General features: G+C 37.8%; 1 protein-coding gene across 2 annotated transcripts; it reads left to right on the plus strand.

Annotated features, from left to right (window-relative positions):
* The first annotated feature begins 24 nt into the window (after window positions 1-24).
* On the plus strand, window positions 25-20,020 carry VPS36 (vacuolar protein sorting 36 homolog). 2 transcript variants are annotated; one of them, XM_058855379.1, is made up of 14 exons: window positions 25-202; window positions 1,925-1,993; window positions 5,398-5,468; window positions 6,514-6,628; window positions 8,032-8,121; window positions 9,451-9,537; window positions 12,355-12,387; window positions 12,515-12,592; window positions 13,030-13,164; window positions 14,080-14,145; window positions 14,701-14,765; window positions 15,208-15,292; window positions 17,727-17,803; window positions 17,878-20,020. In XM_058855379.1, exons 1-14 carry the CDS (start codon window positions 107-109, stop codon window positions 17,993-17,995), a joined length of 1,185 nt encoding a protein of 394 aa, XP_058711362.1. In that variant the 5' UTR covers window positions 25-106; the 3' UTR covers window positions 17,996-20,020. The 2 variants fall into 2 exon arrangements, with proteins under 2 accessions (XP_058711362.1, XP_058711371.1); XM_058855388.1 differs by having other exon boundaries at window positions 27-202; window positions 17,902-20,020.
* The last annotated feature ends 1,210 nt before the right edge of the window (window positions 20,021-21,230 follow it).

Here is a 21,230-nt window from a genome sequence, read left to right on the forward strand (position 1 = left end):
AACATGGCGGCCGCTCCCCGCGCCGCCGCAAGAGGGCGTGGGGCAGCCGCACACGGTCCCTGCGCACCCGGCGGCCGCGGCCCGGTGCGGGAGGGGAAGGGCCGCCATGGACAGGTTCTCATGGACAACCGGGCTGCTGGAGCTGGGAGAGACGCTGGTGGTCCAGCAGCGCGGCGTGCGCCTCAGCGACGGGGAGGAGAAGGTGACGGGAGCTGGAGTCGCCCCGCGCGGGGCCTGGCGGCGCGGCCAGGGCGGGGGAGGAGGGTAAAGAAGGCGGCCGTGGGCCCCAGGCAAGGGGGGGTGGCAGGGCTGCGAGTGCGGGCGGTGTCGGGCGAAGGACGCGACACGGAGCGTGTGAAGGGCTTGGGATGCAGGCGGAGCATCGATCGGGGGTGTGGGAGGACGTTCTGCGCCAGGGTCTGGCAGGGTTTGTTTCTGTGGCGAGATTAGGGCGGAGTTGCAGGCTTCGAGGGGCTGTGCTGGTTGACAGCAGCTAAACGTGAGCCAGCTGTGCCCAGGTGGCCGAGAAGGCCAATGGCATCCTGGCCTGTGTCAGCAATAGTGTGACCAGCAGGAGCAGGGCAGGGATTGTCCCCCATATTCCGCACTGGTGAGGCCACACCTCAAATCCTGTGTTTAGTTCCGGGCCCCTGAACTCAGGACAGACGCTGAGGTGCTGGAGCACAGGCTTAGGAAGGGCAGCTGATGGGGCTGGGATTATTTAGCCTGGAGAAGAGCAGGCTTTGGGGGGACATTATTGCTCTCTTACTGCCTGAAAGGAGGGTGGAGCCAGGTCGGGATCTCTTCCCCCAGGCAACAAGTGACAGGAAAAGAAGTAGCCTTAAGCTGTGCTAGGGGTAGTTTAGGTTTGCCATTAGGAAGAATTTCTTAACAGAAAGGGTGATTAGATGTTGGAATGAACTGCCTTGGGAGATGGTGGAGTCACCATCCCTGGAGCTGTTTAAGGAAAGACTGGACATGGCACGCAAGGCCATGCTCTTGTTGACTTGGGGATGTCAATTGGTTGGACCCGATGATCTTAGAGGGCTTTTCCAACTTAATTGATTCTGTGATTCTGTGAGAAAGGTCTTGTGTGTGTGTGTGACATGGGGTGAGGGTAGGCATGATGAGGTGTGTAGGCAGTGTCACTGTCACAGAGTGCTGCCCATGGCTCGGGCTGTCACTCCTGTACAGAGCTGAGCCCTGGCTTTGGCATGGTATGGGGCATGTCGCACAATTCACACTTGAGTCGTCCAGGGTCCTGACAGACCCTCTGCTCTTTCTTGAGCCATCCTGCTTATTGCTTCACTTCACTGCCAGACTGGCTCTTGATCTCTCCATTCTTCCACACCGTGGTAATTGCATACCCTCACAAACAGCTGTGAAAACGTGCCTCCAGTTGTACAAGTAGGAAGCAATTTGCTAAATGCAGATTTTCCAGGTACTGTTTGCTGTCTGATAAGTAAAGAGCTTTTCAACAGCAACACAGATAGAAGCAATATTCCTGTTGATAGGATGGAAGATTTCAGACTGTGTGCAGCATCTTTTTATTAGGTTGCTTTGCTTTTTTTGCATAACTTCTATATAGTGGTTGTTCCAAAGCCAATAGCCCTGTTTAAAATACATTTAAGAACTTCTGTACATCTTGCAGAGTATATGGAGGGAGGATCCCTCAGGATTTCCGGAGGTAAAGTTTATACACTTGAAAAAGGAAGTTTGTGTTTATCCATCTAATCCTTTTATACTATTTTCCTCCATTATTTCCTAAACGTCATGTATTTTGTTTTCTGGAAAAAAGGGAGCGTTCTCAAAATACTGGCTTGTTAAATCTGATTGCTGTGTTGTGGTAAGGTGTGATGTTTCCAGCATTTATGTAACTTACTGGTTCAATTTGTTGTTGATCTGTTATATTTTTCCTGCCCAGGTGAAATTTGATAGTGGAGTTTTACTGCTGAGCACACATAGACTGATCTGGAGGGATCAGAAGAATCATGTAAGTCCCATTTTTGTCTCCTGTATGTCATTCAGTTGTAAATTCTGTAATAACAAGTAACTTGCAATGAAAAGCCTGTACATGGACAGAGGATTATTCCTGCCTTTGTGTGTGTTTTGTCGTGCAAGTATAGTCCACTTTTTGTCTCAGCCAAAAGAAGATTATGTAGTGTTCTTTCACCCAGTCCTGCTTTAATAAAATAATCATGCAGAGATGAGAAGGGATAGGAATGTATCCTGTAAGTTTTTCTATTCTACCACACAGAAATAAAAGAGAAAAGAGTCTGGCATCATGCACTAAAAAACACTGAGTTTTAAACTGAAGTTGAATGTTATTAGGGCAAATGATAATGTGAAGCTCTCTCCCATGCTCTTTGTTTAGGAAAGCCTTTTCTTCCTTGTTGGTTTCAAGTCCAAGTTGCCCCACCATATAGTCCCAGACCATGATTTGATAATAGGATGTGTTTGGTGGCAGTGTTGTTTTGCACACATCTTGCCCTCACAGCTGCCTGTTCCTGCCCTGAACCATCCCTTCAATCAGCCAGAACATTTACTGTACTGCTGTGGACAGGTTACATGGCACTGCCAGAACTACAGTGTGGTAACTGTTACTGTAGTAAAGCTGCTGAATTGTTTGTGTCATCAACCACAGCCTGGGAGTGCAGGGGAAGCGGGAGAAAGAGACCACAAACACATAAAGCTCTAAGCATAGAGTGTGACAGTGGGCACCACTCCACAGGTCCATGAAGAAGTCTTTTTCAGACCAGATTGGATTATGCTTATTTTGGACACAATAATTGAGAATTTTAACCCTGAAAGCCAAAGTTTAGAAAGTAAAGATCACGTTTAGATGACAACTTTCCAAAAGCAAATTGTATTCCACTGGACTTTTGTGCAAGGGCCGCTGAAGCACCTCTCACGCTCAAAGGCTGATCCCTAGCAAATAGCACATCCTTGCTTCAAAGCAGGGAGCTACTAAGAGCATCCTGAATGTAATGTCACCAAGGATGTTCTTAATTTGGCAGAGCAGTATGATTTTTTTCTTTAGGGATTGTTTGCAGGACCAGCGGACCTATTTTTAATACTTTTTTTTTTTTCAAAGTGTTTAAAGAGCTGTTACCCACAGTGGGGTTACTGTTACACAGGTTAGGGCTTGATTGTCCAGACCATGAGCTGTTCTGTATAAATTAACATGGGGCTTTATTGCACAATCATCATGGTATCACATAAGATAATGTGCTATGTTCTTAATTCTTAAAAAGTGTTAATCACTTTTTATTTCTTCATCAGCATCTCTTTTTGAGAGCTGAGCATGTACTGGAACAACCACTGCGTCTAATCTTCTCACTTGGACTTTTTGCGTGCTTGGAGTAACATTGGGCATTATGGCTTCAGCAAGTGTTAGAACTGAACATATTCTCTTCTTTCCAGCAAAAAGATTACATTTGTCTCTCCCCCGATTTCTCCATCTGCTCCTAGGCCATGTGATTTGTTGTACTATTCCAAGGTCATTGAATTTGTTAAATCAGCAGAGGAAAACCTTGGAGAAGAGGAAAAATAATTTTATTTTAACTAATTTAACTCAGTAAAGATTCTGAAAAGCTTAGGCTTGATTAACAGAAGGGGCAGAAATGTGACCCGCAGATGGGCAAAAATTACCCAGTTCTGATTGGGAGTTGTAATTAACTTTTTTAGTAGGGTAGATAAAGCTGATTCATTTTCAAGCTCTCAGTACTGAAACATGGGGAGCATGGTGCTCTTTTGTTGTCTTGGTGAGTTGTTGTCTAAGCTCAGCTGTGGTTTAACATCAGAATTATTCTAGCTTACCTAGAATAAGTTTGTAGAGAGAGTCCCCTTCTTATTGTGTCAGCAATGTATAATAATTAATGGGGCACATGTCATTAGGTTAACATAGCAAACTTTACAGAAACAGCTGGTCCTATAGCTGCTGTTTTTACGTGCCATCTGCAGTTGAACAGTGTTTAAAAAAAGGGGGGGATTTCTGTAAAGTTTGTTACATAGCTAGATTTGTACAAATTTTTAATTGATAAAATCATGCATAATGTGAGCATGAGAAGACAAAATGTGAGCATTAGAAGACAAAAGTCAAATAAACACACAGCATATTTAACACATTTCTGGTTTTTTATCCCTTCCTGTATCTTCTCTGATCAGGAAGGGGCGATTCTAACTCTTTGTACTTAAAATAAGTTTGTAACTTTCTATTTTGGAGCTAAACCAATCAGTCACTTTGACAGTGCACATACTATATATAGTTGAACTCTTTTTGTCATTTTCAAAACCTTGTTTTTTAAACAGAATTATCATACTGCCTATCTTTTAAAGTGTCCAGAACTTTGTGTCTGTTTTACAAACATTAACTGTTTGTAATGGCTTTAGAAACTAGTCATAGAAGAACCTAGATAGCTTGCATTAAGAGTTTTTAGAAAAGGAAGTACAACCCAGGTTTTCTCCCAATAAGAAATTTATTTATTAGCTGGAGTTCCTTCATGTATACTTCCCTGCTCTCAAATTTAATGGGTATTTAATTACTCCATACAAAAAGGAATAATTTTGGTAGCAGGGATTGAGAGGGCCCTGTAACAGTGTCTGTTTTAAACTGGTGCTAGGCAGTGGCAGGTGGAAGAGAGAAGTTCAGAGAGGGAATGCAACCTGTGTTTCCTGCATTCTGTGTGACTGTGTCAATCACCAAGGTGTTGTGTGGGAGATGATGTTCCTCATGGGATGTTCACCAAAACAAGACTAGGCACCTTAGTTGATCTTTTGAATCATTCCTGTAGCAATTTCTGTCTCAAATGCATGTTTTGTTTTGTTAAAAGCACAGTCCAATAAATGTGTTGTGAGATGAAGCAACTGCTGAATTAAGTCTTTCACTGTAGGATGGATGGAAAAATTCCGATTCCATTCAGACAATAGTGCAGATTTTAGATATTCAGCATTTAAAAAGAATAGTGGGTCTGGATATTTTTGTAGCTTCTACAGTAACATTAATGTAAAAATGTCAAGAACCTGTGAGTATTGTGCACCTACAGAGATAAGGTACAGTAATGTAGAAAATTTAGTGTTTAAATTTTGACCTTGGATCTAAAGATTTGTTAAATTCCCTTCTGAGCTGGAGGTTTTTAAGGTTGACACACTGACACTTAAGTTTGTTGAGGTTTTTTAATTAACTAGAACATAGTTTAAATTTTGTGTTATTTTTTACATATATTCCACTGTAATACATTGTTTCTGTTGTTACCATCGTACTTCACATTGAGTGCTTCAGACAGCACCTGTTGATATCCATACTGTTTGTGAAATGAGGAAGGAGAACACTTGGGTTTAGAGAATGAATAGACAAGATATGGTTTAATTCACCTGTGTTTGTGGTGTTTGTTCCAGGAGTGCTGCATTGCTGTACCTCTCTCTCAGATTGTATTTATTGAAGAGCAAGCAGCTGGGATAGGAAAGAGGTATGGCCATCTTCATTGTCTTTTTCAGATGGATCCTTTCACATGCATGTTTGAGGTACCCAGTATTGTAGATTAATTCATGATAGGTTCTGTTTGCAATCTTAAGTTTCCATAATGACAGTTACAAGGACCATTGAGGTCAAATGTATAAGAGAGTCATGACTGATGTGATTTGTTAAGTAACTGTCATGTAATCACTACTGATGATTTTAGAGGTCTTTTCCAACATAAATGACTCTGTGATTTTAAATTTCTAAAGAGGGAAAAAACTTTGGTTGGAGAAATATATGCACAATTACCAACTGTTTGCAGCCTACAGTCAGATTGGTAAGGTAATATGCTGGAGGTATTCAGAAGAAATCAGTTCATCCACTAATGGTGGAGAAGTAAATAAAGACCAATGCAAAGATTATCAGTAAAATGAGATGGGAATGGAGGACTTGCAGTCATGTTGTGATAGCAGTCTGTTAATTTTCCTAAAATCATGCTCTCCCAAGGTTTGTTTTGGTAGTAGGTGTCCTTTTAGACTATTATTTTCATGCATGTTGGCTTTGAATGTTGGTTTTGGATAAGTTCACACACAAGTGTCCACAAATGACATATATAAGTGGAATAGGTTACACATAATATTGAGACCTTTTGTTTTCCTATGTCAAAGATGGCGCAGTTTGGCTTTTGACCTGCAGTGACTACTGCCAAATTAAATGACAACTTGACAATCAGTTTTTATCCTAACTAGAAGTTTTTTTGGAAATCATTGCTTGAAATAGTAAAATTTGTTATGTTAATTTCTTAAGAATTGATGGCAGGTACATTTTAAATTTGTAAAATGTTTCTGCTTTAGAGCTTATTGTAGTTTTTATGCAAGATCTACTTCGTCAAAATATTTAAATGTTGATGCATAAATATAAAGCATTCTTTGATGATCTTTAGCTCTTATGTGAGATTGTTAATAGAGATTTTGATGAAATGGTTAACTTAGATGCAGAAATAGTTTATTTAGATATTACAGAAATATCTTCTCTTTCCTTTACCCTTTCCTTAGTGCCAAAATAGTAGTTCATCTTCATCCTGCTTCTTCAAACAAAGAGCCTGGTCCATTCCAAAGCAGCAAATATTCCTACATCAAACTTTCTTTCAAAGAACATGGGCAGATTGAGGTAAGTCTTGTACCACGGATGCCAGGCACAAACAGGTCTTTGGACATGCTTTTCTCCTTTTGCTGTGTTAGTGATAATGTCCCATGATCTTTCCATGTTTACTTTTGAGGTGGAGCTTTTTCAATACATCCTTTTGGGAGACAAACACTGTGATCCTCCCATGTTCTGTACTTCATTAAATACTGCAAATAGAGTTCCAAAAACGTCAAGAGGCATTACTAGGCTAGTCCTTATTTTTAAAGGTTTTAATATAATCTTATACTTCCTTTTTAGTCTACTGAATTGAACACAGGATTTTCCAAAATGACATCTCTGAAATCTGTAAAACGTTTAACAGAGTAAAAGATGTTTCTTTGTACCTAATCCTCTATTGAACAAGAATCATACAATTTATTCCTAATTATCTCTCTATTTTTATTGCTGAACATCTTTTGTTGCATTAGAACTTTTGTTCATTTTACACTGTATAATTTTTTTTAACATACACCAAATCTCAAAGGTTTGAAAATATAATATATTCTTAAAAGAAAGGTTATCCTTAAAACCAAAGAAAATGTGCTCTGTAAAGAAATTTCACAGTGGAAGATCCTCGTTTGATGAGACTGAGAACTTTAACTTTGGACTGTGGAAAAAGCTGTACCTGTTCACTGCAGAAAATCAGATTTGCAACTCAGATTAGTTAGAAATGTCGTAAAAATGCATGTGCTTGATCAGACTCACTTTCATTTCTTTGTGACCAGTTTTCAGATTATGATGACTGTAGATTTATGCATAGTCTAAATGTGTGTTTCTCGTAATCATAATCATATTTATTTTAATGTTGTGTCTGAAAATCAAACTTACTGTGCTTGCTGGTTGCCTAGCCCACCAATTAAACCCCAGCCTTTCTTTATGACTTCAGAATGGTTTCCAGGGAACCTGAACAATGAAAAGGGTGGAATAGATTTTCTTTCTGGATATTGGTCAGTGGGTTAGTGTTAACTAATGCCACCTTCTGGTATTACAAATAAACAAATCAGTGTAATTGATCTGTGTGGTTGTTTTTATATTGTTGAAATAGCAGATCAATAGCAATTGGATTGATCAGGTTTCCTTCCTTTAAAAACATGCCTTTGAGTATACCTCAACATTTAACGTGGTTTGAGACATTTTGAATAGCTGAAGAAATACTTTGCAATAGAAGTACTTAGTGACTACATGGCTTCTCTTCTAATGTGAATACTTTTGAAGACTGGACTTTAAGAATTTCCATATAAACGAGTTCTGTACCATGGTTGTGTAGGTGGTATCATGCTTTGTCTCCACAATTTGTGATGTTTATTTCATCACCAAGATGCTAAAAATACACAGAGGTACTCTGCACAGTTCATGAATCACCTATTGTCACTCTTTAATGTTTGCAGTTCTACAGACGATTATCAGAAGAAATCACACAAAGGAGATGGGAAAGCATGCCCACTGGTCAGGCCATGCAAGTTAACAAGGATTCACAGGTATGTGCAGAGCTTCTGAACAGGATCTGTGTGTCATCTCTTATTGCCACTTCTTGCCACTGCCATGTACCACATCCAGCATGTGACTAATCAACATCATGGGAATGTGCAGGAATTCAGCTTTAGTTTGCCTTTTTTTCATTGACATAAATTAGTTTCTCCTTTGCATTTTTCACCTGATAGAACACAGTAGCCTTTCTTTCTTGAGTGTGCTTAGGTAATGAGCTCCTTTTTTTTGTTTTAGTTAGACATACACACACATAATTGTGCAAATACAGTATTTATTTGCATATACTTTTATTCGGCATGCGAGGTCCAGTGATCCTGGAAAATCTTTTGTCCTAATTGTGATTCCTGTTGTTTTTTGGGTTTTTTTTTTTTGTGTGGCTGAAAGTTAAATGTATAACACATAACTTTTATATTACTCTTTGAAACCGATACATGTTTGATTTAAATGTGTATTCTAAATGGACAGTTGTTAGGGAGAGTGTCATATGTTAGATAACCTTTATCTGCCTTCATATTTCTAGGTTATAAACTCTGATAAACATGTAGGTGTTGTTTCTATATATTAATGTGCTGAATATATGAACATATAGCATTTCATATGAGTGAAATAGGATGATTTAAAGATTGTTCAACATGGAATCCTGTATGCCCCCTTTGGTAAGTGTAGTACCCGTAAGCACAGCTGCATTTGGAGTAATACATGAAGAATCTAGTCAAAGCACCTTACCTCACTTAAGTCAGAGCAACTCATTAACACCAGTGCTAAGTTTTGCAGTCAGAGATGAGAGGCCTGACACTGCTGTCACTTAGGTACCAGCCTTTCTAGAACACATTTGGCATCTGGTGGAAGTTTCACCATCACCCACATCCTAATACCTCTGAGGAAGGTAAATTAGACTGCACTTAGCACTGTGTTTCTATGTTTCTGTTTCTTCAGGCTGGATTTCTTAAAGTAGTATACTCAGGCATTTCCACAGCTCTAGTATGGATGTTCACATGGGCTTGAGAGGCTAGAACTGAGATGAGCTGGAATACTCAGTGTGGATATTAAGCCATATTAATAGCTTCAGTATGCTATCAGTATCATTATTTGTCTAGTACAGCTAATTCATACATGGTTTACATGTCTTGTTTATTGTTTTTTTACAGTTGTTTAAAAATTACTGTTAAGAAATGCATGAAATAGTGTATGAATGATATCTGCTGTTTGGGGGAATACTTCTGGTCCTCTAATTTTCACAGTGAGGCAAATGAGAAAATTTAGCATTTCCTATTTTGACTCTTTCCTGGTTTCTTTTTTGTTGTTTTTGTTTTTTTCAGGCAGGAAGAATAAGGGCTGTAGGAATTGTAGGTATTGAAAGGAAATTAGAAGAAAAAAGAAAAGAGACTGACAAAAACATTTCCGAGGTAGGTACTTTTGAAGTTTCAAGGTCAGCCACCTGTCTGAACTATTTACATTCATTCACACTTTCTTTTAGGGATGGCTAAGACTATTTATTGTTTTTGTTGAAAAGTCTGAAATTATTAAGAGTGTACAGTTTACAGTTATTTATTTTGTTCCACTGGCTTATCAATATATGTAAAGGTACTTCATTTAAACAATTCCTTTCAAGAACATTGTTCTTAGAAACTGACAGTGTGTATTTATTAATCTAATTTTGGTTTCATTTGAAAATGGAATATACATTAAGCAGAATATGCCAATTTGAGTGTCTGCACATAACCGTGATGAAACCAGATTTTCCTCTTATAGTTAGGCTTTTAGATGTTACATTTAGACTTATAATTACAGTAAAATGATTTGCAGTCCAGGCATCGACAAGGTATTACAAGTATTTTGCAAAATACCCGGGCTAGATGGAGACCATACTATTCCATAGAACCAGCACAATAGTTGAATTCCAGATATCAATACTAAGGGACAGCGGAAGCATTTAATTTCTTCGTATATACCTTAGAGCAATACCCTCAAAAATAGTCTGATTCTGTCTTGGTAGTAGAGATTGATACAAAAGTACTTATAAACTATGTGCAGCAGATGTGTTCTTGTGGCAAAGCTCTATGGGATCCACTGTGCCACAAGAAAAAGGAATCCCCTGCTCTAATATTTGCAAAAATTAAAGTGCCTTTGCGGGCCACGTGCTCTTTCAGATACTGGGAGCATTAAACTTTTTTTGTTTCTGTCTATGAGGAACATAATGAATGAAGTTTTGTGTGTAGTTGAAAAGGTATTGTGGCTTCATGCATGTGTATATAGTTCAAAAGGCATTGTCTGCTCATTTTTTCCTTTAGCAGCTTTGTCAGAGAGTAAAAGAAATCCATGTATACATTGTGTATGAGCAGAGGAAAACCATGACTTGTAAAATCCTGCCTTCCTCCAGCTTTAAATGTTATAAATGACTTAATTTAAAAAATGGTGCCCTGGCTTCCAGGAAAAGGCTTCCTGCATCTGCTGTTCAGTGCTGATAAGAATCCAGTTCTTTAGCCTTTTGTTTATCTGAGGAAGTTCCTGTTAGGTGTGTGCACATTCCCCTTTGTTTCCAGGCCTGCCCTGGGTGAGTCAGGCAGAGGAGGAGTTAGACACAGCATACTGTTTATTTAGCTAAATCTGGGGTTCTTTTGATGAATGTTGTTTTCATGCAGGTATAGAGATTAGAAATAAGCTGAGAAAAGCCCAGTCAGAAAACTTCTTGTTGATATCATATACAAGTAGAATAGCAGGACTTTGATTTACACTAGAGATTGGGAAATCTATTGTGAATTATTCAATTTGGCAGATTAGGGAGTAAGAAGAAGTATTCCAAAGAGCTTTGTTTTCTGAGTGGTACGTTATTGTTATACAGTGGTATATTTTTTTCCCTTTTTAAGTGGTCCTGTGGATCACTTAATTTTGGACAGCTAACTCAGGTACCAACTGTTAGGAGAGACTAAACTTGTCGAGTCAGTGCTGAAACACTGGCACTCTCAGGAGGTGAAAAGCAAACCCTGTCCCTTTCTATCTCCTTTTTGTTCTTTGCACAATGAATCTCTGACCAATAAGTTTCTACATAAGGCACCTAAATGTAGATGGGAACAATGGGGTCTTCCTGCAAAGACACTGCTAAAGTGCATCTTTCTGGTGGGGGATTAGTCAGAGTAACCCAGAAATGACTCAAAGGCAGTGACTAGAAGCTGTAGGCAAGATATCTCTGACCATTTGACAGTGTAACTGAATCTTCTTTACTTGTGGCTGGAGGTCGTGGGTGCTGCTGTCAGGAAAACTTTAGATGAAAAAGTTCAGGAATTTTTCTCACACCAGTTGTTCAAAAAAGGTTGTGTGAAAAAAGTTGACTACCTGGGCATGTTGTGATGTATTTGAGAAGTAAGGAGGCTGAATGTATGTGTGTTGATGAGGGTGGGAGAAAATAGAGTTTTGCTTTTTAATATAGTTGCATTAATGGAGTTGCTGGCTTTTTTTTTTTTTTTTTTTTAATTTTTCAATGCTAGTTTATCATTACTAAAAGTTTGGAATTACAATATACCTTCAGCTGATTTTAAAGTATGATTTATTTAAGTCTAAAAACCCTTTGTGGGTTGTTCTAGAGTTGTTGTATTTGAGACCGTAGCATTTTATTGGAATACTTAAATGAAGAGACGTTGCCACACATTTCAGAGGTTTTGTCCCTCAGATATCCCCTTCCTTGCTCATTTGAAATGAGTGTTTCTTGCTAAGTAACATTCAGTGATGAAAGTAAAGTTGTCTTGTCAGGAGGAGTACATCTGTAGCTTTACAGCTGTCTTGCAGCTAGCCAGAAACAACAAATCTCCTGGAGTGAGGGTTAACTGTTGGAATAAAACCTATCATCACCACCTGGAAAGCTTCCCCCACCTTACAGAGAGTATAATAAACTTGAACAGTTTAATCTTTTCTGGGACTCAGTATCTCATTTTCCCTTCCTATCACAATGGACATCATAATCATACTGAAATTCTGTTCATATACTGGAAAAGTATGTGATTGTTTGAGTTTCTTCCCCATTCTTTGTTGTTTATTTTAATTACAAGACATGCTGTAAAATAGTTGTATCAACAAATAAGGTATGGTATCTCATGTTGTAACATACTCATCTAAAAGGGTAGCAGCTCTTACGAATAGCTTGGGTAGGTGAATAAAGGCAGCTCTCTGTGTCCCTAAAACTGAATGCTGTAATTTTACTGATCTGCATTGTCTGCTTTTAATTTCAGGCTTTTGAGGACCTTAGCAAACTAATGGAGAAGGTATGTATGGATGGCATGTGTCACTTGGCCAAGCAGACTTATACTTGTTTTCTCACTTTTAAGCACTCTTTTCTCTCTTGAGCTGGAAGTTGACTTACCTGTCTGTCTTGTGTGTCCTTCTTGATAGGCTAAGGAAATGGTGGAATTATCCAAGTCAATAGCTAACAAGATAAAAGAAAAACAAGGTGACATCACTGAGGATGAGGTAAATTAATTTTGTTTTTAAATTCTACAGAAATGTTCCTATGAAAAGCAAAAAGTTATCTGTTTAATAATATAATGTTAATAAAAATCCTTTCTGGTTGGTTTTGTTGTGTTTAGTCTTATATTTGGTGTAGAGTTTACTTAGTGTTGATTTTTTAAGCAAGTGTTAACTTACTGTTAGTTTTTCTTTTAACCCTTTTTAAAAGCAATTATTTTACAGCTTTTATATAATTTTTTCTATTTTTTTACCTGTGCTAGTAAAAATAAATGGTGCTAAGTCTTGCCTTCTCTTTGCCTAGTAATTGTCGTTATTGGGAGAAAACTGAAGGATTTATTCACCAAAACTGTGTTACAGTAATAAAATCAAAGATTTTTACAAACCAGAATCACTCATTAGTTGATGTACTTCTAAATATATTTGTTTGTTTGCTTGTTCAGACCATTAGGTTCAAGTCCTATTTATTGAGTATGGGTATAGCTAATCCAGTAACGAGGGAAACGTATGGATCTGGTACACAGTACCACATGCAACTGGCAAAGCAACTGGCTGGAATCCTGCAGACACCCTTAGAGGTAAAGCATCACATCATGCACCTGCATTTTGCATGTGTTGCTGAATTTCAATGTGTGTTTTGGCTGTAGTACTCCGCCTCTTTTTAAAGCAGATTTAGCATCACAGCCTCCTATTCAATATTTATGGGAAGAATAAGTATTATCTTTTTGAATAAAAAAGTTTAAATGTAAGTACAAATTTTTCTTTGGACTAATGGAGTCAACTTCTAATTTGCAAAATGTTGATGAAATTTAGAAAACTGTTTAAGTGGTTTTTCTCCTACCTGAACAGCCCTGTATTCATCCCTTGCTGCAGAATATTTCTTTTTTTAAAGAAAGAGTGAAATGACACTGACTGAAAATATAAGTAACGAGTCTTTTTATACTGCTTAAAATTTACATATTTTGCAAATATAGGACAGAATTATTAAGTAGATTACCAGCCCTTAGTAATATCTCTTATGTCTTAGTAAGTTTTAATTTTTCTTAAGCTATTACAGATTACAGGTTTCTCACCAAAAAAAATCAAATTTCATGTTGCAATTTATAATGCTATGCTCCTACTAAAAAGCATATATACTACCGTATTTTTGTGAAAGGTGTATGCTACCTACTGTGTTCAGAATGGAAAACTGAGTTTGTCTGAAAAGTAAAAATGGTAAATTGATTGATAGATTTAATATATTGAAATTCTTTGTTCCTGTGATTTATTCTCTGCCTTAAAATGGAAGTAATTCACAGATCTTGGCTGTAGTGTCACTATTTTGTATTTTGATGATGTGTGAAAGATAGAACTTAACCTCTTTAGTTTTCCCCATTTGGGCCCATCATTTATCCCCTCTGTTTCACCTGTTTAATCAGCCACCTGCAAGTCCAGATGCTGTTTTTACTGGGTTAATGCTGTTTTTCTTACCAGTCTTATACTTATTAACACAGGAGAGAGGGGGGATCATGTCTCTTACGGAAGTGTACTGCCTGGTGAATCGTGCTCGAGGGCTAGAGGTGAGACACTGCTTTGGGTCAGTATGTAATAACAGGACTTGAGTCATAAGGAAATTAAAAAGGGTAAAAATGTTCCCTACCAATTGCTCATTCTACTTGTTTGCAACATGATGTGATCAGCTCTTTATTAAAATTAGAGGGTTTTTACCTTTCACCTTTCTCATTCTTCCTTATAATACTTATGTATCCTTTACAAGTTGTTGTAATGTATGCTGCTTTATATGATACCATGTTCATATAAAAAATCCATTCTTACGTGGAAACAAAGAGGTCAGAGACCACTAAAGAATGGTGAATGTTCTGGGAATTTTTTTAACAAAATACAGCAATTCTTTCTGTAAACAAGACGAGAAGGGTTATTATAGAATACATAGTAAGGGAACAGAAAGGATCATAGAAGCCAAGAAAATAGGCTGCACAATAGAAAGGAGAAAGAATTAACAATAAGTGTAGCCTTGTGTATTTTATAGCTGCAGCTACTAAAACTTTGTTTTGATGTTATATTATACACATGAAATGCAAGCTGTGAATAAATATGTTTTACTATTTTAATAGTTGCTGTCACCAGAAGATTTAGTAAATGCTTGTAAAATGCTGGAATCACTGAAATTGCCACTAAGGTAAGAGCATTACAAATTTATTTATAAAGTATGGCACTCACAGGTCAGACCATAATGATTTAATATTTTACTTGAAGTAGATTTTTTTGTGGTTGTTATGGGTATTTTTAACAAAGTCATTCTTTCCTCAAGAGCTGCTGCCATTTGCACCAACATCTACTCTACATTAAAACATTAATTTTTAGCTAGGAAAATGTTATTTTTTCACTTACAATTTTTTCAGACTGGGAAAGGGTTTAAGACCAGATACATGCCCTGCTCTTTTCTTTTCAGATTTTGAATATGCTGTTAAGCTTAAGTTCATTTTAGGGAGCTTGTTTGGGTTTGGGGGGATTTTTTTCCCCTTTTGTCATGTGGTTATAGATGTGGATGCATTAGAGACGTGACCATAAGTGATGCACACAAGGTTCTTAGTTACTTTGCCTCTCGTTTTTGATTTTAGGCTTCGGATATTTGATAGTGGCGTAATGGTGATTGAACTCCAGTCTCATAACGAAGAGGAAATGGTAGCTGCTGCTTTAGAGACAGTAAGTGTACTTCATTTCCTTCAGTGTTCTGACCAAGCTAGGGAAATTTAAACACATTAGGTAAAAAACTTGAGGTGTGGGATTTCCTCTTGAGATTTCAGGATGCAAAGCATTCCACTTCATATCTTCTAAGAGAAATATTTAAATAGCACTTCTCATCTTCAAAGTTCTGTGCAGGCAATAATCTCAGTCATTACTTTCTCTTTAAGGAATAAATCACTTTTCTATCTCTTCAAACTTCATTAACCTTCAGCCTTCCTCCAAATCTTTTGCACTGTAGGCTGAAATTCATGGCATTTATTGAGCACCTAATTTAACAGAAGTGGACTTCAGACACTGTACTGCTTGAAGGCAGTGGAAACAGCTCTTAAATGTGATACAGGCAGTTGTTTGGTTTGGGTTTATTTCATAGAACAGAACACTGTACCGAGTTTGCTGCTGTGAGGAGCATTCAGTTGAAGAATAGTGTGTGTAGAATTAAGCCAGCTTCATCAGGGAAAAAGATATCGTGAATTGTTCAGTGTCATAAGCCTTTGTGGTCTTGCTGCTTCTGGACATTTTACAGTCCTGTTATGCCGTTATTTGCTACATTTTTACTTGTTTTTCTGAATGGAATGTAATTTTTTGATTTTCATACATTTGAGAAAAGGCTGATCCAGTGTATCCAAAGTTAGACATCAAAGTCAAAGAGGGGACAGTTGAGAAAAAGTAGAGGCACCTCCTCACTTGACACAAGGTAGACTGCTCAGTGCTTTTTGCATGGTTGTCACCATATAGCTTTTGTTCATCAGAAAGATTTTTAAATAAGAGAAATGTTTATAGTCATTTAAAAGATTCCATTATAAATCAACAATGATCTAAAATGCTTATGCCTTTTAATATGTGTTAGTATTTTCAGTTTATTTTCTTAAATTTATAGAAAAATACCAAGACCATTTTTGTGCTTTGTCCGATTATTTTTGGTTTCTAATGAATTTTTTGTCTTCAGTAAGAGTGCTTATGTCTTTGAAAATAAAGGAAAAATATTTCTTGATAACTGAGGAGGTCAACTGCAAAAAGTAGCAGATGGTGGATTTATTACCATTGAAAAAAGGTGCCTTTTTTCTTTTATTTTCGTAATATGAGACTTTGGCTCCTTAGAAGAGTGGAAGGGAGAGGCTTCAACTGAGGAAGACTAGGTTGTATGGGGAAGGGAAGATGAGATCAGACTTGTGGCCAAAAGCACCCCATACTTCAGTGTTACTGCACATTATACATTAAGTTCTGAGAAGTGAAAGGAAGCCATAGGATTTCAGGCAGGAGGGAGATGTGGTTTTGAATGGGTGGTGAAGACGGGAAATGACAGGAACATCAAAGGAATCTAGAGTCAGCCTTGATGAGCATAGTGGTTTGGGTAGGAAAGATAATTAATCACTGATTGTATAGCTGACGTCTGCTGCTCAGATTTGATCTCTTAGCTTCTGAAAATCTCATGTTAGGACTAATTTAATCTGAGTTTCTGTAAAAGGACTACTGCTGAGAATGATGCAGAATAGATCCCTCCCCACCCAGTTATGTGGGAAGCAGGAAATGGCAACTACATCCGGATTTGCAACTTTGCTTGAATCTAAAGCAATGGAGAAATGGAAGAATTATTAACTTCTAGAGAGTAAAACATGTTTATCTGGGAAATTCAATGCATAATAAGTCTAGACTTCATATGTAGTATTTATCTAGTATTTTAACCATCCACATGTCCAACGTGTGTGAGAAGGTTTCATTTTATTAAATAGCATGGTTGAGACAAAAGGGCCAAAGTTTTGAGTCCCAAGAGTGAACTTGTCTTTTGTGTCAGCTGAATGTGATGGTGGCTTTTAGTTATTCCTATAGTATGCCATAATGGCATGTGAAGTACTAAGGTTTGGGGATTTTCCTGTAGGCAGTGGGTGTATTTTAAATGCCATAAAACTCAAATTCTTCTCCTTCACCTGAGATGACTTACATTTCTACATTGATAAGCTGCCTTGAACAGGTCTTTTATTTCCTCATCTAGGCTTCAATGTTTGCAGAGTCACTTGAAATAGTTCTGTTGTGTAAATACTGATGGAGACTGTGTTCTGCTGTCCAAGCTATTCCAGTTTTTCAGTTCATTTGGTCACAAGGCATCTTTTAAAAAAAATCCAAAGGGTACCATATGATTTTTTTACAGATTTAACTCTTTTCTCTCTGCCTTTTTTAGACTCCACAATTTTCCCAGGCCACAGAAGAGATGTTTTTAAGGGGAAATAGTCACAATTAGTTGTACTTTTTAAAAAAGCAAACAGACTAATTTTCTTCTCAAGGAATTTGCTAGCAATTTATCACTTCTCAAGGCTAGACCTGATTCAGTAGATGAGAAAACTTCATTGTTCTTTTAATACCATATTTGTTTATTTGTGTATTTGGTTTTTGATAGGTATCTGAAAAGGGTTCTCTCACAGCTGATGAGTTTGCTAAGCTGGTGGGGATGTCTGTTCTCTTAGCCAAAGAAAGGTAAATAATAATAATTGTTGTAATAATTGTTGTGTTTAATACTTTGGTTATCATGTTGTCCTCAAGTAATACAGAATGTCATCTTTTGCTTTCTCTAGGCTGCTTCTTGCTGAAAAGATGGGCCATCTTTGCAGAGATGATTCAGTGGAAGGCTTGAGATTCTACCCAAATTTATTTCTGACACAAAGCTAATAGCATTTGTGTACAATTGGTTATGTAATAGTTGAACAAGAGAGCAGAGGGCAGAATCTTTCCAAGAACTGACTTTAAAATTTTTATTTCACTAGTCAACTGCAACAGACATGAACATTGCAATGCTTTTACAGTTCTCAGGTATTTCAAGTGCTGAATCCTCTTACATGGAACTGAAAGGAAATAGAAATCACAAAGTCAGAAGCATGTCTACTGTCTCAAGACAACTCACTCATTTTTCAAGTTTTATTTGATGTTCTGTGTAGTTTCTCATTTCAAGAGAAGATACCACACCAGTGAAGAGAATATCATGGTAGAGTGCTGAGGGTCAGCGCCCAGGTTACTACATTCTCCAATTCCAGTTTGTTTATGTCTGGAGCAACAAAGCAGACATATGTATCCACAGTGATAAGAAGCAGGACTTTGGGGTGTACTGAGGTATAAGGAACAAACTAGTGTAGAATAACCCTTTCTCTCAGAAGTGATGAGCAGTTTTCTAGGGGAGAATCTTGGGGTACTGGAATTCGAGACAGAAAGAACCTGCTGCAAGAGAGATTATAGTATGTCATGCAAATCTAGAAATTACCATGTTTATTTTGTCATATCTTACGCTAATATCTCAGATAGAAGCATTGTTAGCACACGCTTCCTCCCTTCTCTTTCCATGCCATCTTCCTTCCTGTCCATTTATGTTGCACTTTGGTGCCCTTTCTCTGTCCTCTGTGTAGCAGAGTGGAGCAGCCTCCTGTCACTTTACCAGACTGTGTGCTTTAATGTGCTTGTATTTTATCTTGTTCTTCTAACAAAAGATCATTTGTTTGTTTCATCAGCCTACTACCTGTTTTGGGGAAATTTTTTGGGTAATTTGCTTACCTCTCATATGTGAAAATTAATATGCTTTTTATATTGAAGGGAAGAAGAAGACTATCACCCTGTGTTCAGTAATCACAAGGTATCATTGTTTGGTATTCCTCACCCTGTGTTCACACTGAATGCAATATAATAGCCTCGGTTTTCATAACTCCAGTGGAGTTGCAACACTACTTGAAGATCTGTCATGATAATAACGTGTTAAGTGGATGTTTATGATCCACATTACCTGAATTTTTGGCATTTTGAAGTGACTGTTTTTAATAAATAAATTCAAGGTATGGGCAAGGACAGCATACAGGTAACTGCATTGTGGTTGTGATGGCCAGATCAATTTTACAGGAAAGGCTTTTAATACGAGCTTGAAGATATTTTCAGAACTATTTCAGTGTTACCATAGTATGAGTTAAGAGCCTACCAATAATTCAGTGCAGAGATTGCTAAAGCAATCATGCCTGTGGCTTGTAGGATATCCTTTATATCTAGGGAATTGTGTCCTCTTGTCACAAGCAAACTTTCAGGCCGTACTTTCTTAAGGCAGTTTTCCTCTGCTCCATGAGGGTGCTAAAACTTTCATCTTTGACACAGCTGAAGGAACCAGTTCCACACTCTTATTACTGTGTTAGTCACCTGGTGTCATCTCTTCAGGAGCCTTACAGCTTGCTGCTTTCCTTCATTCTCCCCACAACCCACAGGAGAGATCCATGCAGAGTATACCAAGCCCCACACATCTAAGGAGGGACTGAAAAGTGAGAAATTTGGAAACAAAAACCTGTTTTGTGATAACTGTCTCTTTTGCCTAATAAAAACCTGTCATGAAGGCCAGTGGTTTGTGGCCCTGAACCTCTCCCCACAAGGGGGCACGTTGTGTGCAGGAAGAACAAAATCTGAGAGGAAATGCCAAGTGTAAACTGCCAGCCGCTGTTCCTCCAACCCCGAGTGTTTCATTATCTTAATTAAGCAATAATAATACAGCCTATTTAGAATACTGGTACCTTCTCAAGCTTTTCTTTTCCAAGATTTTTCCTTGACTTTGTTTTTCTTCCAGGCAAGAAGTCTACAGGGTAAATTGTATTGCTGGTTTAGAATTTAAACAGACACAAGAGAAAATGGCTACTAGAAAGTAAGAAAAATTAAAAATTTTTCTTAAATAGATTGTTCTGTTGAGTTTGGTTTTTTTCCTTCTAAATGTTTTAAATGCTTTAAAATCTTTGCACGTTAAAATCTTGTGGTTCCATGGGGCAGGTTTTTAAAGCACATCATATTTTTGCTGTCTCACTCTGTACCTAAAAGTTTACAATATAGTTTTGGTTTAAAGGGCAGAATTAAATGTAATTAGAAGGCATTGCTTCTGTTGCTGAGTAACCTCTGACCCATGCCAGCCAGGACAGTCAAATAATAGGTGCCTACACAAGCACTGTTCTCATGAGATCATACTAGTTTAGTATGGAAGGTGCATATATGAACCTTTCCTGTTTTGATTATTCCTAGGATATTTGTGTCACGATACATGATCATAACCTCATTTTCCCAGAGCTGCCTAAAGAAATAGTGCTTGTCTTTTTATGGAGCAGTTTTAAATGATGATTTTGTTTTTCATTTGGAAACATGGGCCTTTTTATACCTCAGACAGGAAAACACTCCTCAGGAATTTGTACATTTTTTCTGTTTTTCCTTTGCCTTTGTTTTCAGGAAAATTATATTCAGCCTATGGAAACATGGATCTAATCTAGACCATATTTCTGAATTGCAAATTTTTTTTCTTCTGAAAACTACATGTGGATGTGCATTTGGAAGTCCTCAGAAATTTATCTTTCATAATCATTAGCGGGTGCATATTGATTAACTAAACTCTTTGATGCTCAGTTCTTCTAACAGGACTTTTATGGTCTGTCCAAAGAGCCTGACTGTGCTTCTAAAATTAGGGCAAGTATTGCCCCTGAATTCATGAGTACAGTAATGGGAGACAGTAGGAGTCTGTTGCCAACAGTAGAAGTTCCTGCTTCCTGAAGAGCAGATGAGTTCCTGGGAAGCTCTCATCTGCAACTGGGCAGTTCTTTGAAAATGCATACTGAAAAGGCTGTTCAAAATTGTTTGTGGATTTGATAAAGAATCATCATTTTCTCTGGGAGGAGCTCCCTCACCAATATATTTTCTGTTGAGTTGGACTGACAAATATGACCATTACATTCCTTCTCCTGTTTCTAGCAGTTCCCATTTCATCCTGACTCTTAGCCCTTCAGGCATTCCTGTAAAATGCAAGACCCTATAGTTCCAAGTCACCTGCTGGGAACACTTCAACTATCATTTTGTTCTCTGAAGAATAACCTACAAGTATTCATGCTGAGAGAATATTCTAGTCATG

The sequence above is a fragment of the Poecile atricapillus genome, chromosome 1, assembly GCF_030490865.1.
Source record: "Poecile atricapillus isolate bPoeAtr1 chromosome 1, bPoeAtr1.hap1, whole genome shotgun sequence".
Taxonomy (NCBI): Eukaryota; Metazoa; Chordata; class Aves; order Passeriformes; family Paridae; genus Poecile; species Poecile atricapillus.